At 45.7% G+C, this 25,533-nt stretch overlaps 1 protein-coding gene across 3 annotated transcripts in view; it reads right to left on the bottom strand.

The window, feature by feature from the left end:
* The window catches only part of SLC29A2 (solute carrier family 29 member 2), a 107,915-nt gene that overhangs the window by 3,701 nt on the left and 78,681 nt on the right, over window positions 1-25,533 (bottom strand). For all 3 annotated transcript variants that reach the window (XM_068261237.1, XM_068261234.1, XM_068261236.1), the window contains exons 7-12: window positions 21,642-21,739; window positions 16,262-16,349; window positions 16,065-16,177; window positions 13,978-14,086; window positions 13,805-13,890; window positions 1,044-1,243 (exon numbers count right to left, since the gene is read on the bottom strand). In XM_068261237.1, the coding sequence (XP_068117338.1) occupies window positions 1,044-1,243; window positions 13,805-13,890; window positions 13,978-14,086; window positions 16,065-16,177; window positions 16,262-16,349; window positions 21,642-21,739 (694 nt within the window). The remainder of the gene's footprint in view (window positions 1-1,043; window positions 1,244-13,804; window positions 13,891-13,977; window positions 14,087-16,064; window positions 16,178-16,261; window positions 16,350-21,641; window positions 21,740-25,533) is intronic.

Genomic DNA, 25,533 nt, shown 5'->3' with positions numbered 1-25,533 from the left:
CTTACCAAGTCACTTTATGATCTGCATTGCCTGGCTGACTGCATTAGTGATTGTTCTGCGATTGGGAACAGTATAATCTTTATGTGCATGCACAGATTTTAAAGTAAAACACCTTGGGCTGACTTTACACACATCAGCAAGTGTTGGATAATTTAGCACATTCATTGAACTATCAAGTACTATCACCCTTTGGACGCATACATTTTCTTTAGGAGAATTTCTCAAGCTGCACATGGATGATACATCTCTGGACTGCTACCTATAGGTGTGGGGACTGCAGCCCCACACCATTTTCACACAGTTAGTCTGGCTATTTTCTAGGCACTTTATAATGTTGGATTGCATTTTATGCAATATGTTTGTATGTACATTTTTGGTATATATCAAAGCTTTTTCATATATACCAAATGTCACGTGCACCCAAGAGTCAATCCTTTTTTGGTTCTCTTATATATTCATTATTGACATGGTGCATGTGAAATGTTTTATATTTGCATAGTTTTTGCATTAAGATTTTGTATTAGTGCAATTACGTTTTTTCTTACAAGACTAAGTCTTGCCCATTAAAGGATACTCGAGGTGACATGTGACATGATGAGATAGACATGGGTATGTACAGTGCCTAGCACACAAATAACTATGCTGTGTTCCTTTTTTCTTTCTCTGCCTGAAAGAGTTAAATATCAGGTATGTCAGTGGCTGACTCAGTCCTGACTCAGGACAGGAAGTGACTACAGTGTGACCCTCACTGATAAGAAATTCCAACTATAAAACACTTTCCTAGCAGAAAATGGCTTCTGAGAGCAGGAAAGGGTCAATAGTTCATATATTTTAGCTCTGGCATACTTCAATGATTGTGTCATTGAGCAAAAAACAATAAAACAGTTAAAACTTAAAAAGTAGATTTAAACATAAAATAAAACTTTGGAATATCTTAAAAGTCATTAGGAGAGGGAAGATAGATATAATCGTTTATTTCATTCGTTTATTTATCCTTTAAAAAAAAATTTCATATCCCGGTTACGATAGCTAGCTGCACTTACTTGGGTGCCAGGCACATGGGGAGGGATACGAAGTAGCCATTGGTGAGAGAAAAGAGGATCATGAAGATGATGAACCAGGCATCGTTTTGGAAGAAGGAGGTGAGGTAGTAGCGGTCATATATGTTACAGAACATGAACAGAGGTATGAAGATACAGCGACTGGCAGCCATCAGCGGAATGTATTTGCAGTCTGGACCAGGCTATTAAAAGAACACACAATTCAGTCAGCATCAAGGTAGTGTTTACTGTGACATGTGCATCAGCAGACAAATATAGATCAATCACTAAAAATAGCAACGCTAATCTCAGAACCATTCATCTGAGCGGGGTCAACCTCAATCACTCTAACCTTCATCTAACATACGGACTAACCTACAGCCAAACCCAATGCTGAAATCTTTTGCAGCACTTTACAGAGTTTATTTTTTATTTATTTATTTTTTTACAGAGTATATAATCATAACACTGACTGTCCTCTGAGGAGCTGACAATCTGTTATGCTGTTATAACTCATCAGGTGTATTGTTGACCTCCCCACTGAGATGAGAGTGTCCAAGAAGACAGAGTCTAAGTGACCACGGGTCTTCACCAGCGTTCCCCTTCAAGGGACGATGGACTTTTTCTGCCTAGTGCCCACCAGGTTGCACTAAGAGAGACCCTAACAGTGGTTTGGAGAACAAATGACACTGCAATGTAGAACTCGTAGTTGGACAGGCCAGGGGTCAAGGGCAGGTAGCAGACAAGCATGAATGTGAGACGAGCCAAGGGTCAGGACTGGCGGCAGACCAACTTAACCAGAGAACAAGCCAAAAGTCGGTACAGGCGGAGAGCAAGCGAAGGTCAGGAACAAGCCAGGGGTCAAACACGAGAAGTCAATCAGGAAACAAGCGGACGGAGTACTAGGATTGAGCTGGCCAAAGCTGCACGAACTGACAGCACTTCCTGCAGAGTGAGACTGGCTTTTATAGACAAGCCCGTGTTTGGGCACCAAATTTCAAATTTTGCAAGCACCCGTTAGTAAGCATGAACGTGGATTATTGTAAGCGTTCATGCGTGCGCCATTGCGGACATGCCCACTGGATGTGACACCATGTGGCGTCACCCGCCGAGAGAGAAACAACAAAGCTGAACACTGAGGCTCTGTTCCCACTTGAACAGGGACCGGACAGTGAACAGCTTCTATATTATAAATAGGAGGCATTCACACTTGTCGCTCTGCATTGGATCCATTGCAGTAATCCGACGGCACTTCTGTGCAGTCCGCGATAATCTCGGGCAGGCAGATGACTTCCACCATATAGCCTATGGGGGTAATGCATCTGCCCCGGTTACAGCCGGACCATCAGAGCAGAGATCACACTGTCTGCTCCCGCTGATGTGGCGCATGTAGGAACCAGGGGTGAGTAAAAATATGCCCATAGCTTATACATTTTAAGGGCCATTAACTTCACACTGAAATACATATCAGGGAGCCTTTTACAAGCAAAGCAGGATTTATAAACAAATGACTGACTGACACTTAAAGAGGAACTTTAACCCAGGATTGAACTTCATCCTGATTAGTAGCCGACACCCCCTTTATCAGGAGAAATCTTCATCTTTTCTTAAATAGATCAGCAAGGGTGGGGGGGGGGGGGGTGTCTCTGTAAGGCTGATATGGAGGTGAAACCCCTCCCACAGTATTATGTCATGACCATGGCCCTGGATATTGTGAACCTCTGTAAACCTCATTACATTGTGGGGGATAATGAGTCTTTGGGCCTGATTCACAAAGCGGTGATAACTCAGTTATCACGCCTAAAATACTTTAGGCGTGATAACCTTTGCACCACACTGGTGAAAAGCCAGTTTAGGCGTGATAAGTTTAGGTGTGATAAGTTTAGGTGTGATAAGTTTAGGCATGCTAAGTTTAGATAAGTTTAGATCGCACACAAAGTCCCGCACGCAAAGCAGCGCCATTAAACTCTATGCGAAGTGCACCAAACTTTGCTAGCGCAAAACTTTTGATCAACTGTGCACTGCGGTGCTAACGCAGTTGGTGCTTAAACTTATCACACCTAAACTTATCATGCCTAAACAGAGTTTAGGCGTGATAAAGGGCTTTTCACCAGGGTGCTAACTGTTAGCACCGCTTTGTGAATCAGGCCCTTTGAGTCTGCCAGGAGAAAAGTGCAATATAAATGTTATTTGTCTTGTTTTGTATGTGTGTGTGTCTGTATATATATATATATATATATATATATATATATATAACGTTTAGCCTATTTAACTGTTAATGGGTGTGTTTGTAGATAAGGCCAGTTTCTGCTGCTGCTGGTTTTTTTTTTCTTCCATTTCTGACCTACAGGCTCACGGAGCATTAAACAACATGAACGAATCACATGACAAGTATCAATCAATTCTAGATCTATGTTCTATATTTTAACTTCTCACTTTGCAATGTATTGACTGATTTTTTTTTAAAGTTCCTCTTTAAAGTGGCGTTGAACCCACATTTCTTCTTCAGTTACAGCTGTGAAAGCGTGTTCATTTTTCCAGCTAACCACAAGGTGGCGCTGGTTGCCCACAAGTTAGCATTCATTTTCCTCACTGAAGAAAACTGTAACAGTTGTAGTAAGATTTTTGGCCACCAGTGTTGTTGGTTAGAGGACAAGACAGGTGGGGTTACATCACATGTGAAGATTGCAGTCTATGATTTATTCAGCACTTGTAACTATGGGAAGCAGGTTGCATTGGGTTACCATACAACACTGGAGACGGCAACTATGGTGTTGTGGAGGGAGCAAACAACAACCCCACTAGAGTTGTGCTATGACATGTTTGTTTGACATTACTTTGAGGTAATACAGTATAATATCATTACTGTAAACTCTGATATAGTAAAACTTCTAGTATAGTAAACTAAATGTCTAGGTCCTGGCCAAGCTCCATTATAAGTATATGGGAGTAACGCCTGGTATAGCAAACTCTGATATAGTAGAACTTCTGTTATAGTAAACCCGTTCTTTGGCCCCTGCCGTATTCTGTACCCAGCTATAGTGGAAAGTGGGCAGCCCCATGCATCGTAAGTCTGCAAATCCTATCATTCTGCTTTTTACTACATTTTAACCTCTGGAGGATTGCAGTCTTTAACCCCCCTAGTGACCAGGCCATTTTTAACAAAATAGGCCACTGCAGCTTTAACCACTTGAGGACCACAGTCTTTTCGCCCCTTAAGGACCAGAGCCTTTTTCTCCATTCAGACCACTGCAGCTTTCACGGTTTATTGCTCGCTCATACAACCTACCACCTAAATGAATTTTACCTCCTTTTCTTGTCACTAATACAGCTTTCTTTTGGTGCTATTTGATTGCTCCTGCAATTTTTACTTTTTATTATATTCAGCAAAAAAGACATGAATTTTGGCAAAAAAATGATTTTTTTTAACTTTCTGTGCTGACATTTTTCAAATAAAGTAAAATTTCCTATACATTTGAGCGCGAAAGTTATTCTGCTACATGTCTTTGATAAAAAAAAACCATTCAGTGTATATTTATTGGATTGGGTAAAAGTTATAGCGTTTACAAACTATGGTGCCAAAAGTGAATTTTTCCATTTTCAAGCATCTCTGACTTTTCTGACTTTTGTCACAAGTTAGCGGAAAATGACACTTTCTGACAAAAAAGAAAAAAAAAAAGTTTCCATTTCTTCTAACTTGCGACAAAAAAAAATGAAATCTGCCACGGACTCACCATGCTCCTCTCTGAATACCTTGAAGTGTCTACTTTACAAAATGGGGTCATTTGTGGGGTGTGTTCACTGTCCTGGCATTTTGGGGGGTGCCTAATTGTAAGCACCCCTGTAAAGCCTAAAGATGCTCATTGGACTTTGGGCCCCTTAGCGCAGTTAGGCTTCAAAAAAGTGCCACACATGTGGTATTGCCGTACTCAGGAGAAGTAGTATAATGTGTTTTGGGGTGTATTTTTACACATACCCATGCTGGGTGGGAGAAATATCTCCGTAAATGACAATTTTTTTTTTTTTTTACACACAATTGTCTATTTATAGAGATATTTCTCCCACTCAGCATGGGTATGTGGAAAAATACACCCCAAAACACATTATACTACTTCTCCTTGAGTACGGCGATACCACATGTGTGGCACTTTTTTGCACCCTAACTGCGCTAAGGGGCCCAAAGTCCAATGAGTACCTTTAGGATTTCACAGGTCATTTTGAGAAATTTGGTTTCAAGACTACTCCTCACGGTTTAGGGCCCCTAAAATGCCAGAACAGTATAGGAACCCCACAAATTACCCCATTTTAGAAAGAAGACACCCCAAGGTATTCCGTTAGGAGTATGGTGAGTTCATAGAAGATTTTATTTTTTTGTCACAAGTTAGCAGAAATTGATTTTAATTTTTTTTTTCACAAAGTGTCATTTTCCGCTAACTTGTGACAAAAAATAAAATCTTCTATGAACTCACCGTACTCTTAACGGAATACCTTGGGGTGTCTTCTTTCTAAAATGGGGTCATTTGTGGGATTCCTATACTGCCCTGGCATTTTAGGGGCCCTAAACCGTGAGGAGTAGTCTTGAAACCAAATGTCGCAAAATGACCTGTGAAATCCTAAAGGTACTCATTGGACTTTGGGCCCCTTAGCGCAGTTAGGGTGCAAAAAAGTGCCACACATGTGGTATCGCCGTACTCGGGAGAAGTATTATAATGTGTTTTGGGGTGTATTTTTACACATACCCATGCTGGGTGGGAGAAATATCTCTGTAAATGACAATTATTTGATTTTTTTTACACACAATTGTCCATTTACAGAGAGATTTCTCCCACCCAGCATGGGTATGTGTAAAATTACACCACAAAACACATTATACTACTTCTTCTGAGTACGGCGATACCACATGTGTGACACTTTTTTGCAGCCTAGGTGCGCTAAGGGGCCCAACGTCCTATTCACAGGTCATTTTGAGGCATTTGTTTTCTAGACTACTCCTCACGGTTTAGGGCCCCTAAAATGCCAGGGCAGTATAGGAACCCCACAAGTGACCCCATTTTAGAAAGAAGACACCCCAAGATATTCTGTTAGGAGTATGGTGAGTTCATAGAAGATTTTTTTTTTTTGTCACAAATTGTCGGAAAATGACACTTTGTGAAAAAAAAACAATACATATCAATTTCCGCTAACTTGTGACAAAAAATAAAATCTTCTATGAACTCACCGTACTTCTAACGGAATACCTTGGGGTGTAGTCTTTCCAAAATGGGGTCACTTGTGGGGTTCCTATACTGCCCTGGCATTTTAGGGGCCCTAAACCGTGAGGAGTAGTCTTGAACCCAAATGTCTCAAAATGACCTGTGAAATCCTAAAGGTACTCATTGGACTTTGGGCCCCTTAGCACAGTTAGGCTGCAAAAAAGTGTCACACATGTGGTATCGCCGTACTCAGAAGAAGTAGTATAATGTGTTTTGTGGTGTATTTTTACATATAACCATGCTGGGTGGGAGAAATATCTCTGTAAATGACACATTTTTGAATTTTTTTACATACAATTGTCCATTTACAGAGAGATTTCTCCCACCCAGCATGGGTATGTGTAAAATTACACCACAAAACACATTATACTACTTCTCCTGAGTATGGCGATACCACATGTGTGACACTTTTTTGCAGCCTAGGTGCGCTAAGGGGCCCAACGTCCTATTCACAGGTCATTTTGAGGCATTTGTTTTCTAGACTACTTCTCACGGTTTAGGGCCCCTAAAATGCCAGGGCAGTATAGGAACCCCACAAGTGACCCCATTTTAGAAAGAAGACACCCCAAGGTATTCCGTTAGGGGTATGGTGAGTTCGTAGAAGATTTTATTTTTTGTCACAAGTTAGTGAAAAATGACACTTTGTGAAAAAAACAATAAAAATCCAATTTCCGCTAACTTTTGACAAAAAATAAAATCTTCTATGAACTCATCATACACCTAACAGAATACCTTGGGGTGTCTTCTTTCTAAAATGGGGTCACTTGTGGGGTTCCTATACTGCCCTGGCATTTTAGGGGCCCTAAACCGCGAGGAGTAGTCTAGAAAACAAATGCCTCAAAATGACTGTTCAGGGGTATAAGCATCTGCAAATTTTGATGACAGGTGGTCTATGAGGGGGCAAATTTTGTGGAACCGGTCATAAGCAGGGTGGCCTCTTAGATGACAGGATGTATTAGGCCTGTTCTGATGGATAGGAGTGCTAGGGGGGTGACAGGAGGTGATTGATGGGTGTCTCAGGGGGCGGTTAGAGGGGAAAATAGATGCAATCAATGCACTGGGGAGGTGATCGGAATGGGGTCTGAGGGGGATCTGAGGGTTTGGCCGAGTGATCAGGAGCCCACACGGGGCAAATTAGGGCCTGATCTGATGGGTAGGTGTGCTAGGGGGTGACAGGAGGTGATTGATGGGTGTCTCAAGGTGTGATTAGAGGGGGGAAATAGATGCAAGCAATGCACTGGCGAGGAGATCAGGGCTGGGGTCTGAGGGCGTTCTGAGGTGTGGGCGGGTGATTGGGTGCCCTAGGGGCAGATTAGGGTCTAATCTGATGGGTAACAGTGACAGGTGGTGATAGGGGGTGATTGATGGGTGATTAGTGGGTGTTTAGAGGAAAGAAGAGATGTAAACACTGCACTTGGGAGGTGATCTGATGTCGGACCTGCGGGCGATCTATTGGTGTGGGTGGGTGATCAGATTGCCCGCAAGGGGCAGGTTAGGGGCTGATTGATGGGTGGCAGTGCCAGGGGGTGATTGATGGGTGGCAGTGACAGGGGGTGATTGATGGGTGATTGACAGGTGATCAGTGGGTTATTACAGGGAATAACAGATGTAAATATTGCACTGGCGAATTGATAAGGGGGGGGTCTGAGGGCAATCTGAGCGTGTGGGCGGGTGATTGGGTGCCCGCAAGGGGCAGATTAGGGTCTAATCTGATGGGTAACAGTGACAGGTGGTGATAGGGGGTGATTGATGGGTAATTAGTGGGTGTTTAGAGGAGAGAAGAGATGTAAACACTGCATTTGGGAGGTGATCTGATGTCGGATCTGCGGGCGATCTATTGGTGTGGGTGGGTGATCAGATTGCCCGCAAGGGGCAGGTTAGGGGCTGATTGATGGGTGGCAGTGACAGGGGGTGATTGATGGGTGGCAGTGACAGGGGGTGATTGATGGGTGATTGACAGGTGATCAGTGGGTTATTACAGGGAATAACAGATGTAAATATTGCACTGGCGAATTGATAAGGGGGGGTCTGAGGGCAATCTGAGCGTGTGGGCGGGTGATTGGGTGCCCGCAAGGGGCAGATTAGGGTCTAATCTGATGGGTAACAGTGACAGGTGGTGATAGGGGGTGATTGATGGGTGATTGATGGGTAATTAGTGGGTGTTTAGAGGAGAGAAGAGATGTAAACACTGCATTTGGGAGGTGATCTGATGTCGGATCTGCGGGCGATCTATTGGTGTGGGTGGGTGATCAGATTGCCCGCAAGGGGCAGGTTAGGGGCTGATTGATGGGTGGCAGTGACAGGGGGTGATTGACGGGTGATTGACAGGTGATTGACAGGTGATCAGGGGGGATAGATGCATACAGTACACGGGGGGGGTCTGGGGAGAATCTGAGGGGTGGGGGGGTGATCAGGAGGGAGTAGGGGGCAGATTAGGGACTAAAAAAAAAAATAGCGTTGACAGATAGTGACAGGGAGTGATTGATGGGTGATTAGGGGGGTGATTGGGTGCAAACAGTGGTCTGGGAGGTGGGCAGGGGGGGGGGTCTGAGGGGTGCTGTGGGCGATCAGGGGGCAGGGGGGAGGAATCAGTGTGCTTGGGTGCAGACTAGGGTGGCTGCAGCCTGCCCTGGTGGTCCCTCGGACACTGGGACCACAAGGGCAGGAGGCAGCCAGTATAATAGGCTTTGTATACATTACAAAGCCTATTATACACTTTCCGTGCGGCGATCGGGCAGCTAGTAACCCGCCGGCGCTTCCGAACGGCCGGCGGGTTACAGCGAGCGGTGGGCGGAGCCAGTCCCCGGCGGCTGATCGCGTCACAAATGACGCGATCGCCGCATAGCCACTCCCGCAGCCGCCCCCGCCGATGGGCGTATTGCGGTCGTTTGGGCCTGGACTTTGCCGCCGCCCATCGGCTGGGGGCGGTCCTTAAGTGGTTAAGGGCTTGCTGCAGGGCCGCACAACTCAGCACACAAGTGATTCCCCCGCCCCCCTTTTCTCCCCACCAACAGAGCTCTCTGTTGGTGGGGTTTGATCACTGCTAGGGTGTTGTTGTTTTTTTTAATATTTATTTGATTATTTTTTTTTAAATAAATTTAACTATTCTTTAATGTATTTTTGATTGATGGGTGGCAGTGCCAGGGGGTGATTGATGGGTGGCAGTGACAGGGGGTGATTGATGGGTGATTGACAGGTGATCAGTGGGTTATTACAGGGAATAACAGATGTAAATATTGCACTGGCGAATTGATAAGGGGGGGTCTGAGGGCAATCTGAGCGTGTGGGCGGGTGATTGGGTGCCCGCAAGGGGCAGATTAGGGTCTAATCTGATGGGTAACAGTGACAGGTGGTGATAGGGGGTGATTGATGGGTGATTGATGGGTAATTAGTGGGTGTTTAGAGGAGAGAAGAGATGTAAACACTGCATTTGGGAGGTGATCTGATGTCGGATCTGCGGGCGATCTATTGGTGTGGGTGGGTGATCAGATTGCCCGCAAGGGGCAGGTTAGGGGCTGATTGATGGGTGGCAGTGACAGGGGGTGATTGACGGGTGATTGACAGGTGATCAGGGGGGATAGATGCATACAGTACACGGGGGGGGGGGGGTCTGGGGAGAATCTGAGGGGTGGGGGGGTGATCAGGAGGGAGTAGGGGGCAGATTAGGGACTAAAAAAAAAATAGCGTTGACAGATAGTGACAGGGAGTGATTGATGGGTGATTAGGGGGGTGATTGGGTGCAAACAGTGGTCTGGGAGGTGGGCAGGGGGGGGGGGGGGGTCTGAGGGGTGCTGTGGGCGATCAGGGGGCAGGGGGGAGGAATCAGTGTGCTTGGGTGCAGACTAGGGTGGCTGCAGCCTGCCCTGGTGGTCCCTCGGACACTGGGACCACCAGGGCAGGAGGCAGCCAGTATAATAGGCTTTGTATACATTACAAAGCCTATTATACACTTTCCGTGCGGCGATCGGGCAGCTAGTAACCCGCCGGCGCTTCAGAACGGCCGGCGGGTTACAGCGAGCGGTGGGCGGAGCCAGTCCCCGGCGGCTGATCGCGTCACAAATGACGCGATCGCCGCATAGCCACTCCCGCAGCCGCCCCCGCCGATGGGCGTATTGCGGTCGTTTGGGCCCGGACTTTGCCGCCGCCCATCGGCTGGGGGCGGTCCTTAAGTGGTTAAGGGCTTGCTGCAGGGCCGCACAACTCAGCACACAAGTGATTCCCCCGCCCCCCTTTTCTCCCCACCAACAGAGCTCTCTGTTGGTGGGGTTTGATCACTGCTAGGGTGTTGTTTTTTTTAAAATATTTATTTGATTATTTTTTTTTAAATAAATTTAACTATTCTTTAATGTATTTTTTTCCCTCCCTCCCCCCACCAGCCAATCAGCGTGATCGGCTGTCAAGACAGCGGATCACTTTTGTGCCTGCCAGGGGGACAGCCTCTAACTCTTTTAGCCATAGCCCCTGAACAAGCATGCAGCATATCAGGTGTTTCTGACCAAAAATGTACGTTAGGAGTCAGCAGCATAAATCCATACATGGCTTGTGTCAGCCAGGGAGTGAATGTGTCAGAATGGGAGATTTGTAGCATGAATGTGCAGCTGACAAACCTGCCAAAATTGTGTGACTCATTCATGTCAGCATGACCAGAATGTGGAAGGAATGTGTTTCATCCTGTGAAATCCATTCCACAGGAACTGGAGGGGAGAGGGAGACCCCGCCCACTATAAGTGGTGCTTCTAATAAAGCACTCTACCAACAAGCCCTTGTCGGCAATATTTGGGGAGTACACACCTGGTGACAGGGGAACCAGAGGAAGGCCTGGGAAGCCTCTATACCAGTGCTGTCCAACTTCATGGGCATGGAGGGCCATTTTTTTTTCAGACCCCATGGTGGAGGGCCGAAGGTTCTTGCTTGAGCCGCAGGCCCCCCACCCCCCCCGGAAAAAATGCAATTAAAGGATAATTAGATTGGCAGCACTTTGCACAAAATGCAATTTAAAATAATAGTGAAGTAGAAAACACGAGGGTACCATTGAGCGGCGCGCGTAAAAATGGGTGTGGCCATGGACCAGAATGCGGGTGTGGCCACGGGTGGAGACAAATTTACATGAACTTAGCAATGTGGGACATTAGATTAGGATAGTGGTGGTGAACCTTTTGGAGGCCGAGTGTCCAAACTGCAACCCAAAAGTCACTTATCGCAAAGTGGCAACAGCAATTTAAACTACATACAAACGTTTTAACTCATACATGAACATTATGGAAAATCCAAGTTGAAAATAAACTGTGAAGATAAACAATTTCATCCATCCTACTCCTGAAAAATGTGGGTTTTTTTTTAGAACCTCCCAGTTTTATTTTCCGTTTTAAAAAGCTAAAAAAGTAGGTTTAATGCTATTGTCTCATGATGACGATTCAGCTTTTCCATAGTCTCACAGTTCGCAATCATGTGACCCCCAACAAGACAAATTCAGCAATCATGAGGCCCCCAACAAATCATGAGGCCCCCAACAAGACAAATTCAGCAATCATGATGCCCCCAACAAGACAAATTTAGCAATCATGAGGCCCCCAAAAAATCATGAGGCCCCCAACAAGACACATTCAGCAATCTTGAGGCCCCCAACAAGACAAATTTAGCAATCGTGATGCCCCCAACAAATCATGAGGCCCCCAACAAGACAAATTCAGCAGTCATGAGGCACATAAATAGACAGCATTTCACATAAATAAGCAGAATGCCCCTTTAGTGACAGGTGCCCCCCACTTAGATAGTGACAGGTGCCCCCCACTTAGATAGTGACAGGTGCCCCCCACTTAGATAGTGACAGGTGCCCCCCACTTAGATAGTGACAGGTGCCCCCCAGCTAGATAGTGACAGGTGTCCCCCCCAGCTAGATAGTGACAGGTGTCCCCCGCCCCAGTTAGATAGTGACAGGTGCCCCCCCAGTTAGATAGTGACAGGAGCCCCCCCAGTTAGATAGTGACAGGTGCCCCCCCAGTTAGATAGTGACAGGAGCCCCCCCAGTTAGATAGTGACAGGAGCCCCCCCAGTTAGATAGTGACAGGAGCCCCCCCAGTTAGATAGTGACAGGTGCCCCCCCAGTTAGATAGTGACAGGTGCCCCCCCAGTTAGATAGTGACAGGTGCCCCCCCAGTTAGATAGTGACAGGAGCCCCCCCAGTTAGATAGTGACAGGTGCCCCCCCAGTTAGATAGTGACAGGAGCCCCCCCAGTTAGATAGTGACAGGTGCCCCCCCAGTTAGATAGTGACAGGTGCCCCCCCAGTTAGATAGTGACAGGAGCCCGCCCAGTTAGATAGTGACAGGAGCCCCCCCAGTTAGATAGTGACAGGTGCCCCCCCAGTTAGATAATGACAGGAGCCCCCCCAGTTAGATAGTGACAGGAGCCCCCCCAGCTAGTGACAGGTGCCCCCACCAGTAGCGAGCCCGTTACCTCTGGGGCTGGCCTCTCCTGTGTCCCCGCTGGCCTCTCCGGTGTCCCCGCTGGCCTCTCCGGTGTCCCCGCTGACGATGCCGCTGCTGCCTCACAGATCAGACCTCACAGATCGCGGCGACTGAAGCAAGCAGAGCGCGCGCATGACACCCCCGCGGCAGAACGTCACATGCGGAAGTGACTAATGATTCACTTCCGCATGTGACGTACTCCGTGCGGGTACCATGCGCCCTCTGTTTACATCAGTCGCCGCGATCTGTGAGGTCTGATCTGTGAGGCAGCGGCAGCGGGGGGACATAGGAGAGGCAGCGGCAGCAGGGGGACATAGGAGAGGCCAGCGGGGACACCGGAGAGGCCAGCGGGGACACAATAAGAGGGAGCAGGCATGGCGCCCATAGCGCAAGCCATGCCTGCATCCCAGGGAGACGAGCGGGCCGCAGCAGGTGGCCTGGCGGGCCGGATGCGGCCCGCGGGCCGCCAGTTGGACAGCACTGCTCTATACTATAGGAACCAGAGGATTGCCTCCTCTTGAAGTGAGTCTGAAGCAACTTTTTTTTTTTTCAAAAAAAGATACTTACCTAAGGAGAGGGAAGGCTCTGGGTCCTATAGAACCTTCCTGTTCCTCTCCTGGTCTCTACGTTCCACCGCAGGCTCCTCCGTTCAAATCTCCTGCTGTGGGAGGCTTTGGAAGTCTTCGGGAGCCTGAGTGCTCCAGAAGACATGTAGCTCCGTACGGCGCATGCGCAAGAAAGCGCGCTCCTGCATGCGCAGTACGGAGAGGCTCGTCTTTGGGAGCACTCAGGCTCCCGGAGACTACCGCAACAGGGGAGCCAGCGGTGGAACAAGGGGACTGGGAGCAGAGCGGGAGGCTCTATAGGACCCAGAGCCTTCCTTCTCTTTAGGCAAGTGTTTTGGTTTTTTTTGTTGTTTTTTTTATTGCTTCAGACTTTCAGACTCCCTTTAAGTATTTACTGTTTTAATTTTGTGAAGCTTCGGGTACATGTTAACCGAAATAAGCGTGTAAGTGTGGATATTGGGGGAGGCTGGAGAAACTTACCCACAGAGTTTTTGAGGTAATGCTACGGCCAATCCAGTCCATGATGTTAAATACCAAGAAACAGCAAACAGGTGTAAAGAATGTATCTAAAAAAAGACAAAAACAGCCCTTGTCTTAATAAAAGAGCCTACAAAATAATCAAGTTGATCAAAGGAAAAGTACAACAAACTCACCCCATTTTTCATTGTCACTCAAATTGGTGCTAACTTTAGCAGTTATTGCTGGGAACACGGACAGCGTCACGCCAAACGTCAGAACAATAGTCAAAGCCATCACCCAGATCTGCAGAAAGGGAAAGAGCATGGATCAAAGCATTATAGTCCTCGTAGGCGGAGAATTATATACAAATGGCTGGTTCACAACACAAATGCATGCAGCACAGGACCCTGCACTCTGCATTGGAAATAACTGTCTTGAAAAGGAGCCCACAAATGTATTGCATCAAAAATGCAGCATGTGGAAGTCTTTGGAACCTCCCAGAGTGAATATGAATATACTTGCATTCCCCCCTCCCTGCAATTTGATAAAGCCTATATACTGGCGCACATCTTAAAGGGAACCTGAGACGGGGGATTATAAAGAAAATATACCTACCTGAGGCTTTCTCCAGCCCCCTCCGGCCTGATCACTCCCACAGCGTCCTATTCTGCCTCTCCATTCGCCCCTGGAAAACCATCCTGTCTGAGGCTAACTGCGCATATGCGCAGAATTACTGGGGAGCGCACCTGTTTGGACTGCGCCTGCGGCAACTGGCCCTGACTGGAGGATTTTCTGGGGCCAGTTGCGGGCGAACGGAGAGGCAGAAGAGGACAGCGTGGGAGTGATCAGGCCGGAGGGGGCTGGAGAAAGCCCCAGGTATGTATATTTTCTTTATAATCACGTTAAAGGACATCCGAGGTGAAAAAAAATGATGAGAAACAATTGTATCTATCCTTCTTCTCCTAAAAATGTCTTTTTATTTTTTTTAGTTATCCCACAGTTTTATTTTATATCTAAATCAAATTTTTAAGTGTTTCCTGTTTCATGGCCTCTATGACACATGCATTGAAGTATGCCAGAGCTAAAATCTATGAACTGTTGCCCTATTTTATTTATTTTTTTGCGCTCAGAAGCCATTTTCTGCCTGGCAAGTGTTTTATGGCTGTAATTCCTTATCAGTGAGGTTTACACTATATTCCGACCCGGTCCCAAGCCGGACAGAAATTGTCACTTGCATACCTTATTTTGTAACTCTTTCAGGCACAGAAATAAAAAAAAGGAACGCAGCACGGTTATGTGCTAGGCACTGTACATACACGTCTATCTCATCATATCACATGTCACCTCGGGTATCGTTTAAAGGGAACCTGAATGAAGTGATGAGAATATGGAAGCTGACATTTTCATTTTCATTAAAGCAATGCCCATTGCCTGGCTGTCCTGCTGATCCCCTGCCCCTAATAATTTTAGCCATAAACCTTTAACAAGCATGCAGCAGATCTGGTGTTTCTGACACTTCTGTCAGATCTGATAAGATTAGCTGCATGCTTGTTTCTGGGTGATACAGATACTACTGCAGCCAAATAGATCAGCAGGTCTGCCAGGCAACTTGTATTGTTTAAAGGAATTAAATACGGGATGTATGGGAACGTTAAAGAGAACCCGAGGCGGGTATTTTAAATCTTAAGAGACCACAGAGGCATGACCTGTGCATAATGACATGCCTCTGTGTCTCTGTATTGGCGCCTCTAGTCGCCCCCCCCCCCCCCCCCCCCCCTGGGTCTGCTGTGCCCTCCTGTAAAAAGACTCGGCTAGCGACAGTCTCCTTGTCGTAGCCATCTATTTACCTTCTGTATGTCATTCAATGCATGCTCCCCCGCCCCTGTCCGCCTCCTGTGAGCTTCCTCCAATCGGAAGCTAAGCCACGACCTGGGAGGTACTTCCTGGGTCGCGGCTTAGCTTCCAATTGGAGGAAGCTCAAAGGAGGCGGGCAGCAGCGGGGACATGAATTGATTGACACACAGAAGGTAAATAGAAGGCTACGACAAGGAGATTGTCACTAGCCAAGCGCTTCTTATAGGAGGGGGGGGGGGGGGGAGGGCACAGGAGGAGCACAAGCCTCTGTGGTCTCTTAAGATTTCAAATACCCGTCTCAGGTTCTCTTTAAACGCGCCAATGGAGGAACAGGAAATCAGTATCCCTGTAAACCATACAGTACTATTATGCATACATAACTTGCGTCTCAGCCATATTCCTTAGTGATTTAGAAAATCGTACTTGCCTTTCTTAGAATAGTGCAGATAGAGACAGCATGTTTCTCCTCCCCCACGCCGGCCTCTGCTTCCTTCAGCAGTAACACAGCTTTCTTCTGTCCGGCCTCTCCGTTCTCCTCTCCTGGGGGAGGGAATAAACAGAGTTATGTAACTGTGGTCAGCCATGAAACCCTCTCTCTGTATCCAAGAAAGTTTTATACTGAACCTTGGTGCAACAATTCCGTTTTTGTCTCCAGCTCATAACTCTTTGCAGTGTTTGTGTTGGACTTGGAGAGATAGTACTGAGAAAAGGCCTGTGAAAGTCGAAAAAAAACAAAAACAGTAAAATGACATTTGGAAGTCAGTAACAAATTCTCACTTTTCTAGAGAGCCTGCAAGTCCAATACACAAATGCAGCATTTGGATTTCAACATATATATTTCTCAGTGTTCCTGTATTAAAGTGTTAGTGAACTAACAATTAAAGGACAACGATCGTGAAAAACTCTGAGATTGAATACAAACATATAAAATGAACATTTCGCCCAGAGTAAAATGCTCTATTAATTACTTCTTCCTATGTTGTTGTCACTTAAAATGAGTAGTCAAAATATGGGCTAGTCCATCTCCTCATGGGGGATTCTCAGTTATTTCTTAATTTACAAAAGCACTTCCTGAACTGCATTTGCTCAGTCCAACTATGCAAAATACAAAATAGTGTGCAAACGTGTAGGGAGCATTTCTAACATTTTTTGTATAGATACTCTAGGATCCTCCAGTCCCCGACCACTGCTCAGTTTCGCTTTCGGCAACTGAGCCTGTCGCTGGCAACTCTGCCTGCATGGCCCTGACAGCGCGCGTCCTCGTTCACGCTCCCGTTGCCGGGAGATTCCTGCGAAGGTGCAGTACGAGAAAAATTCTACTGCGCTTGTGCAGGACACACCCGGCACTGGGAGCACGAACGAGGACGCGCAGTGGCCTATCTTCGCCAAAAGCGAAACTGAGCCATGGTGAGGGACCGGAGCATCCTAGATACTGGCGTGGGCAGGCTGACTGTAGGGGGCTGGTAGAAGCCCCAGGTAAGTAAAACTGCATTTTTAAATCTCACTTAAGATTCCCTTTAAAGGGAACCAGAGATGAACAGTACTGAAAAAATGAAAAAGCTTTTATACATACCTGGGGCTTCCTCCAGCCCCATAAGCCTGGATCGCTCCCACGCCGCCGTCCTCCGCTGCCTCTATCGCAGGTCCTGTCACTTCCGGCGGAAGCGGCCAATTGTATGCAAGAGCAGGGACTCCCTCCAAATCCTTACGCATGCGCCTGCGTAGTATGGAGGCGCATGCGTAAGGATATGGAGGAGTCCCTGCTCTTGCGTACAACTGGCCTCGTCTGCCGCAAGTGACGCACTGCGCTTGCGTCGACTGGCCGAAAGTACGGGACCCAGTACCGGCGGATAGAGGCAGCGTAGGACGGCGGCGTGGGAGCGGTCCAGGCTTATGGGGCTGGAGGAAGCCCCAGGTATGTATAAAAGCTTTTTTCCAACGTCTCTGGTTGTCTTTAAGTATGCTTAAAAGCACACCTGAAGTTAGAGGGATATAGAGGTTGCCATATTGGTTTCCTTTTAAACAATGCATATTGCCTGGCTGTCCTCCTGTTCTTGTATTTCTGAGGCTAATTTTACACATGCTGTGGTGCGATTGTCCTGCGGCAGAAGAACCCGGGGCAGGACAATCGCACTACACCATTGCCTCATGCACACTGCTTTGTGGCAGGGTGCGCAGACAGGTTTATATGCATAGCTCCGCCCCCAAGCTGGACAGGAAGTATGTCACTGTTTTCCCTCTAATCGGTGCAGGGACGCAGCACTGCAACCGCAAGAATCAAAATAGATTGTTGTGTGCCATAGACTCCAATGCAAACACCTGTCACGTGGTACCTCTCGGCTACACACTGCAGAGTCTGTTTTTCCTGTGTTGTCGTTACCACTTCCACGGCATCGTGTCACACTGGGCGTATGTGTCCAGTCTAATAGAGACTAATGGCCACAGCGATGGGGGAGCGGCAGGGGAACGTACCGTGACACGAAGCAACGCTGTATATAGGAAAGTAGCCTGATACTTTTACCCATAGACCCTGAACAAGCATGCAGATCAGTCATTCTGACTGGAGACTGACTGGATCAGCTCCATACAGGTGTGTGATTCAGAAACTACTGCAGCCAAAAAGATCAGCAGGACTGCCAGCTACTGATTGGGATGAAGTTTAATTATTGGTCACTGTTTCTCTTTAAAGAGACACTGAAGCGAAAAAAAAAATTATGATATTATGATTTGTATGTGTAGTACAGCTAAGAAATAAAACATTAAGATCAGATACATCAGTCTAATTGTTTCCAGTACAGGAAGAGTTAAGAAACTCCAGTTGTTATCTCTAGTCATTCTGACTGGATCAGCTCCATACAGGTGTGTGATTCAGAAACTACTGCAGCCAAAAAGATCAGCAGGACTGCCAGGCAACTGGTATTGTTTAAAAGGAAATAAATATGGAAGCATCCATATCCCTTTCAGTTCAGGTGTGCTTTAAAAAGACACTAAAGCGAAAAAAATGATATAGTGAATTGGTTGAGTACTATGAATAATTACTAGAAGATTAGCAGCAAAGAAAATATTCTCATACTTTTATTTTCAGGTATATAGTGTTTTTTCTAACATTGCATCATTCTATAATATGTGCAGATTACACAACACTCAGCATTCAAAATGAGTCTTTCAGAGCAGTCTGTGAAGTAATGACCTCTCCTCTAGTAAACAGTACACTTACAGTTGAGATAATAAAAGTCAGATAACAGCCCTCTCCACGACTAAAGGTCCATACACACGTCGGATTTCCGCGAACGACGGGTCGTTTGAACGTCCCGTCGGATTTCCGCTAAATCGGGCGTGTGTACAGACTATCGTTCGTTTGATAAGAGTGGGTTTGAGCGATCCGCCGACACGCCCGATTTAGCGGGCGAACGACGGGACGTTCAAACGGCCCGTCATTCGCGGAAATCCGACGTGTGTATGGGCCTTAAGACTTAGGGTACATACACATATCAGACTAAAATGAAAGATCACAGACCAATCTTACCACCCTTCATGTAGTATGAGAGCCATACTCTACACAGTCTTTTCTATGGAGCTGAACTCCACATCAGACAGAAATCTTGGCAAGATGCTGCACACACAGATGCTGTACAGACACAAAAGATCAGTATCTGCAAAAGATCTGTTCCTGCCAAAAATCCAATCCTGCAAATTGCAATGATAGTCTATGAGATCTGCAGATCATCATACACACATGATTTAACTGACATTCATCAGCAGATCTGCAGATCTGCAAATCCATCCTGGTGGATCTGATCTGCAGATGAATGTCAGTTAAATCATGTGTGTATGATGATCTGCAGATCTCATAGACTATCATTGCAATTTGCAGGAATGGATTTTTGTCAGGAACAGATCTTTTGCAGATACTGATCTTTTGTGTCTGTACAGCATCTGTGTGTGCAGCATCTTGCCAAGATTTTTTCCTGATGTGGAGTTCAGCTCCATAGAAAAGACTGTGTAGAGTATGGCTCTTATACTACAGGAAGGGTGGTAAGATTGGTCTGTGATCTTTCATTTTCCAAAGACTATGGTCTGATGTCTGTATGTGGCCTTAAGGTTCGTATACACGTCCGATAAAGATCGTTCGTTACGAACGATTCGTGACGTTTACACGATATTCAAATTAGACTGAAAAGATCGTTCGTAATGAACGATTGTGTACACACGTGAACGATATAAGTATAAAGTACTGAACGACGAACGATAAAAAAATGCGTGCGCAAACGGAAGTGACGTTATGACAGGCAATAAGAACATGCGTTATCGGACGATCTTTGTACACACTGCAACGATTGAACGATTATCTTTCGAAAAAATCCGCCGGGTTGGATCGGTCCGATTGAACGATAACGATCGTTATCGTTCACAAAAACGATCGTTCACACTTTTTGAACGCACGATTATCGTTCCGATTGTCGTTATCGTTCGTTTTTGAACGATCGTTATCGTACGTGTGTACTCAGCTTTAGTCGGAGAGTTAATGGCTTGTTTGCATAGAGATAACAACTGGAGTTTCTTAACTCTTCCTGTACTGGAAACAATTAGACTGATGTATCTGATCTTAATGTTTTATTTCTTAGCTGTACTACACATACAAATCATAATATCATATTTTTTTTTCGCTTCAGTGTCTCTTTAAAGAGAAACAGTGACCAATAATTAAACTTCATCCCAATCAGTAGCTGATTACCCCTTTTACATGAGAAATCTATTTCCTTTCACAAACGGATCATCAGGGGGCGCTGTATGGCTGATATTGTGGTGAAACCCCTCCCACAAGAAACTCTGAGGACCGTGGTACTCCTGGCAGTTTCCTGTCTGTGAACCTTGTTGCATTGTGGGAAATAGCTGTTTACAGCTGTTTCCAACTGCCAAAACAGCAAGCAGCAGCTACTTCCACTGACATCACCTGCCAGCAGTAAAAATGTCACCATGTGATAAATGTCAGAATGTAAATCAGGGAGAGGAAAGATTTTACAATGGGCAAACCCTGACTAAAGCATTTATACATAATTATTGTAAAAATGAAGCACTTTTTTATTACATTATTTTCACTGGAGTTCCTCTTTAAGGCTGCCAAACAAGCAGGAAAAATGACCCATTGCTGAATTATTAACCATCAAGTCACTGCTTTGCTGATTATAGTCTCCTGCTGCCCCAATCAGTTTCTCACTCAAAATCTCATTGTACGGAATGACGAAGATTACTGGCCAATTCAATCAAAAGAGCTAAATGTGTCCGTTAACAATCACGTCTCAGTGACAGGCTTTTATAGCCGTGGAAAACTGGTTATGTCACGCACACAAACACACACACCACACACGCGCACTCACCACACATGCACACACACTCACCACACACACACGCACTCACCACACACACACACACGTACACGCGCACTCACCACACATGCACACACTCACCACACACACTCACCACACACACTCACACACACACTCACCACACATGCACACACACTCACCACACACACACGCACTCACCACACACACACGCACTCACCACACACACACACGTACACACACACTCACCACACATGCACACACACTCACCCCACACACACACACACACACACGCACTCACCACACACACACACACACACACACACGTACACACACACCCCACACACACGCGCACTCACCACACATGCACACACACTCACCCCACACACCCCACACACACACGCACTCACCACACACACACACACACACACACGTACACACACACGCGCACTCACCACACATGCACACACACTCACCACACACACACACACACACACACTCACCACACACACACACACACACACACACACCCCACACACACGCGCACTCACCACACATGCACACACACTCACCACACACACTCACCACACACACTCACCACACACACACTCACCACACACATGCACACACACACCCGCACGCACACCACACATACTCACCAGACGAGGAAGCACCAGATAGCAAATGATGGAGATGCATGTTCCAAGACATGGCGTGATGAAATAACATAGAGCAATGGTCTCCTGATCTGCACCACCTACAAGGAACATAAACAGGTTATGATTAAGTGGCCATAATTAGAAGGAGGAGGCACAATAAATACACACAGCACTGATTTAAAAAAACAACAAATAATTCTCTACCTGTCTCAGATTTCGCAGTTCATTTTTAATCACGCGTCCCCTGTGATTATGGTTATAAATACGCTTTTGACCGATAACTTCAAGCCAAACTAAACCCAAAACTGAACCAAGCTAATTCTGGAAACACTTTGTGTAACTTATAAATATTACCTTTGGAACTGAACTTTTCATTTTGAAAAAGTCCTTTGAGCAGTGTTGGTTGCTGCAGCTGAGCATCTATCTGTAATGGCTCAAGACCTCTCCTGCCTGCTATTTCCTGTTAACACACTTGAGGTCTTAATACTGCTCACACCTACTTCCTGTGAACTATAAAGTTCCGCCCCTCATGTAAACATTTGGAATCTTCAGAGTTTGCTTTATTTTTATACCGCAGCACATTATAAACACTAATAGTGATTCTGCTGCCAGGGTTAACTTAGGCCTTAAAGCACCACAGAAGTGACGCGACATGATGAGATAAACATAAGTACATATTACTACTAGCCCTACTAAGAAAATGTCTTAAGTCACTTTCTGTTTTCCAGAACAGCAAGTCTTAAAAGCTAGTGTTGTGAGCTATGCAGATGAGCTTGTCGAATTCAGTACATTTCCTAAGAAATAAATAGAAGCCTAAAGAGTTTAAATTACAACTAAAGTGAGAGGGATATGGAGGCTGCCATATGTATTTCCTTTTAAAAAATGCAAACTGCCTGGCTGTCCTGCTGATTCTCTGCCTCTAATACTTCTAGTCATAGACCCTGAACAAAAATGGGGATCAGATGTATTTCTGCATTTGCCACATGCTTGTTTAGGGGTGTGATTTGGACTGTACTGATGCATGAAAGAGCAGCATGATGCCAGGCAACTAGTATTGTTTAAAGAAAAAAAAATGTGACAGCCTCCATATCCCTCTCACTTCAGTTGTCTTTTTAACTGACTGAGAAAAGGCTTTAATAAGATTTTAGTGCGGGAGTGTTTAAAAGGTCATTACTTCTATTTGTTTTCAGTTGAGTAAGGCACATTTCTCACGGCTGCTGTTTAGAATTCATTCTTAACCACTTCACCACTGAGGGGTTTTACCCCCTGAGCACCAGAGCAATTTTCACCTTTCAGCGCTCCTTCCATTCATTCGTCTATAACTTTATTATTAGGGCTGTGGCCTTGGAGGAGACGCCATCCCGCCACGCTCTTCCCACTGGCTCCCCGTCTGACCATCCAGGTGACATGTGCACATGCACCACGGGTTGCAGCCACACCAGTACAGTTCCATCCTAGTCGCTATCCTTTGCGACCACCGCACAGAGACTTGCCTGCACTAGAACTAGAGTCCACACTGTGGTCCTTGCAGTTTGACACATCGATCCATGGGACATGTAGGAGCTAAGCCAGCAGACACCTACGGACACATCCAGAATCGGGCTTCATCTCTGGTCTCTACACATGGGTATGACCCTGCCTATTGACATGCTGGATGGGTGAGATGTCTCCATACAGGTCTTTGCTGTCAAGACTGTGTTCATAACCTGATCTGTTATCTGCCACTGTTGCTACTATTGCTGCTGCGGCTCTCTGCCTTCATGCATTGATTAGACCTGGAGTGCATGTCTCCACAGACAGGAGAGCAATTTGTGCTCTATACATCTGCTCCAGCTTGTTACTGCTTACTTCCATCCACTATTCAGCATACTAATTGCTTGCAAGCTAACTAACATTTCGATCGGTTTGTGTGGCCGGCTGTATACATGTGCTGTGTGAGTTGGTTGTATGTGTGGTGGGATGGCCATTTCCTCATGTTTTTAATGTTTTATATATTGTTATTGTGATACTTTATTCTACAATTAAAGATTTATATAGATTTTTCCTACTCAAATTAGCTTTGGACTTGAATACTTTGGGATCACCTGTAGTTTATATACCTCTCCTGACACGTGTGATTGTAACTTTATTATTACTTATCGCAATGAAATGAACTATATCTTGTTTTTTCGCCACCAATTAGGCTTTCTTTAGGTGGGACATTATGCCAAGAATTATTTTTTTCTAAATGTGTTTTAATGGGAAAATAGGAAAAATGTGGGGAAAAAAATAATTATTTTTCAGTTTTCGGCCATTATAGTTTTTAAATAATGCATGCTACTGTAATTAAAACCCATGAAACGTATTTGCCCTTTTGTCCCGGTTATAAAACCATTTAAATTATGTCCCTATCACAATGTTTGGCGCCAATATTTTATTTGGAAATAAAGGTGCATTTTTTTCAGTTTTGCGTCCATCCCTAATTACAAGCCCATAGTTTATAAAGTAACAGTGTTATACCCTCTTGACATAAATATTTAAAAAGTTCAGTCCCTAAGGTAACTATTTATGTATTTTTTTTAATTGTAAATTTTTTAATTTTTTTTTAATTACAAAAAAAAAAAAAATGGGGAGTGTGGGAGGTAATGAGTTAATTTTATGTGTAAAAGTCATTTATTTGTATGTGAAAAATGTGTAGGGTGTAGTTTACTATTTGGCCACAAGATGGCCACAGTAACTTTTTGTTTTAATGCGACCTCCAAGCTTCCTTCCGGAAGCTTGGAGGAAGAATAAGGAGGCTGGACACCTGAGTTTTTTCTCACAATGATCGCGCTGCCCATAGGAGAGCAGCTGATCATTGCGGGGCTTAGATCAACGAACGGGAATGGATTTTCCCGTTCATTGATCTCTGGGCGAGCGGGCGGCGGCGGTTTTACTAGCGGCGGGCGGCGTGTTTACGAGCGGGAGCGCGGGCAGCGTCGGGAACGCGGAAAGTACGTGTTTCTCCGTCCCTGGTTTTTAAAGGATGGAAAAAGGGGCGGAGAAATACGTACGCGCGGGGGTAAAGTGGTTAAAATGAAGCTCTTAAACTGAAAATAAAAACATAGCACACTCAGTTCTATGCTCTATTTACCTGTAGTAAAACAAATACAATTCTCATTAGTTTAGTTGCCCTTACATCAAGCGATGATGATCGGATCGACCAAGAGTCAGATCTCTCTCTGATCAAATCTGAATGGAGAGAGATCTGTTGGTTTCCCATACACCGCAGGCCGATTCACGATCTATTTCAGCATGAAATCTCTCAGGAATCGGCCTTGTGATGCTGCATCTGCCGCCCCCTGGACTCTGCCCCCCTGATCTGACCTCCGCTCACGTTGTTGCCAACGTAATGTGGGCGTGTGTGTAATGTCACACACGCCCATATATTCGCCTGGCAACTAAGTGAGGCGCAGAGCATATGTGGACGGAGGACAGAGCACGGAGCCAACGGTAAATACCGACAGGTAAAGCAGGAGGAAACCCACGCAGACACAGGGAGGATATACAAACAAGATAGTGCAGGGGACCCAGCACTGCAAGGCGAGAGTGCTACCCACTATGCCACAGTGCTGCACTCTAATAATAATTCAAGCCTCGGGCAGAGAGTGTGACAAAAGTACCCACTGAACGGTATTATGCACATTTTCTGTAAATGAGTCGATGGATAGATGTCACCACAGACTTCTAAACGTCAATCAGAGGCCTATCTATTCTCTTCCTGTTATTACTGGGAAATGACATCACAGCCTGTTCTGTTGGTAATGTTATTGCTACTCAATGCCCAATCTGTGTCAAATTGTTCTTTAAAAGTCTGCAGCCAAGGCTGGTTATGCATCAGTATCTGGCAGACACATCTCCCATGTGATCAGCC

This window comes from Hyperolius riggenbachi, chromosome 11 (assembly GCF_040937935.1).
Source record: "Hyperolius riggenbachi isolate aHypRig1 chromosome 11, aHypRig1.pri, whole genome shotgun sequence".
In the NCBI taxonomy this organism is placed as follows: domain Eukaryota; kingdom Metazoa; phylum Chordata; class Amphibia; order Anura; family Hyperoliidae; genus Hyperolius; species Hyperolius riggenbachi.
The sequence above is the reverse complement of the archived record's forward strand: the minus strand, read 5'-3'. Positions and strand labels throughout refer to the sequence as shown.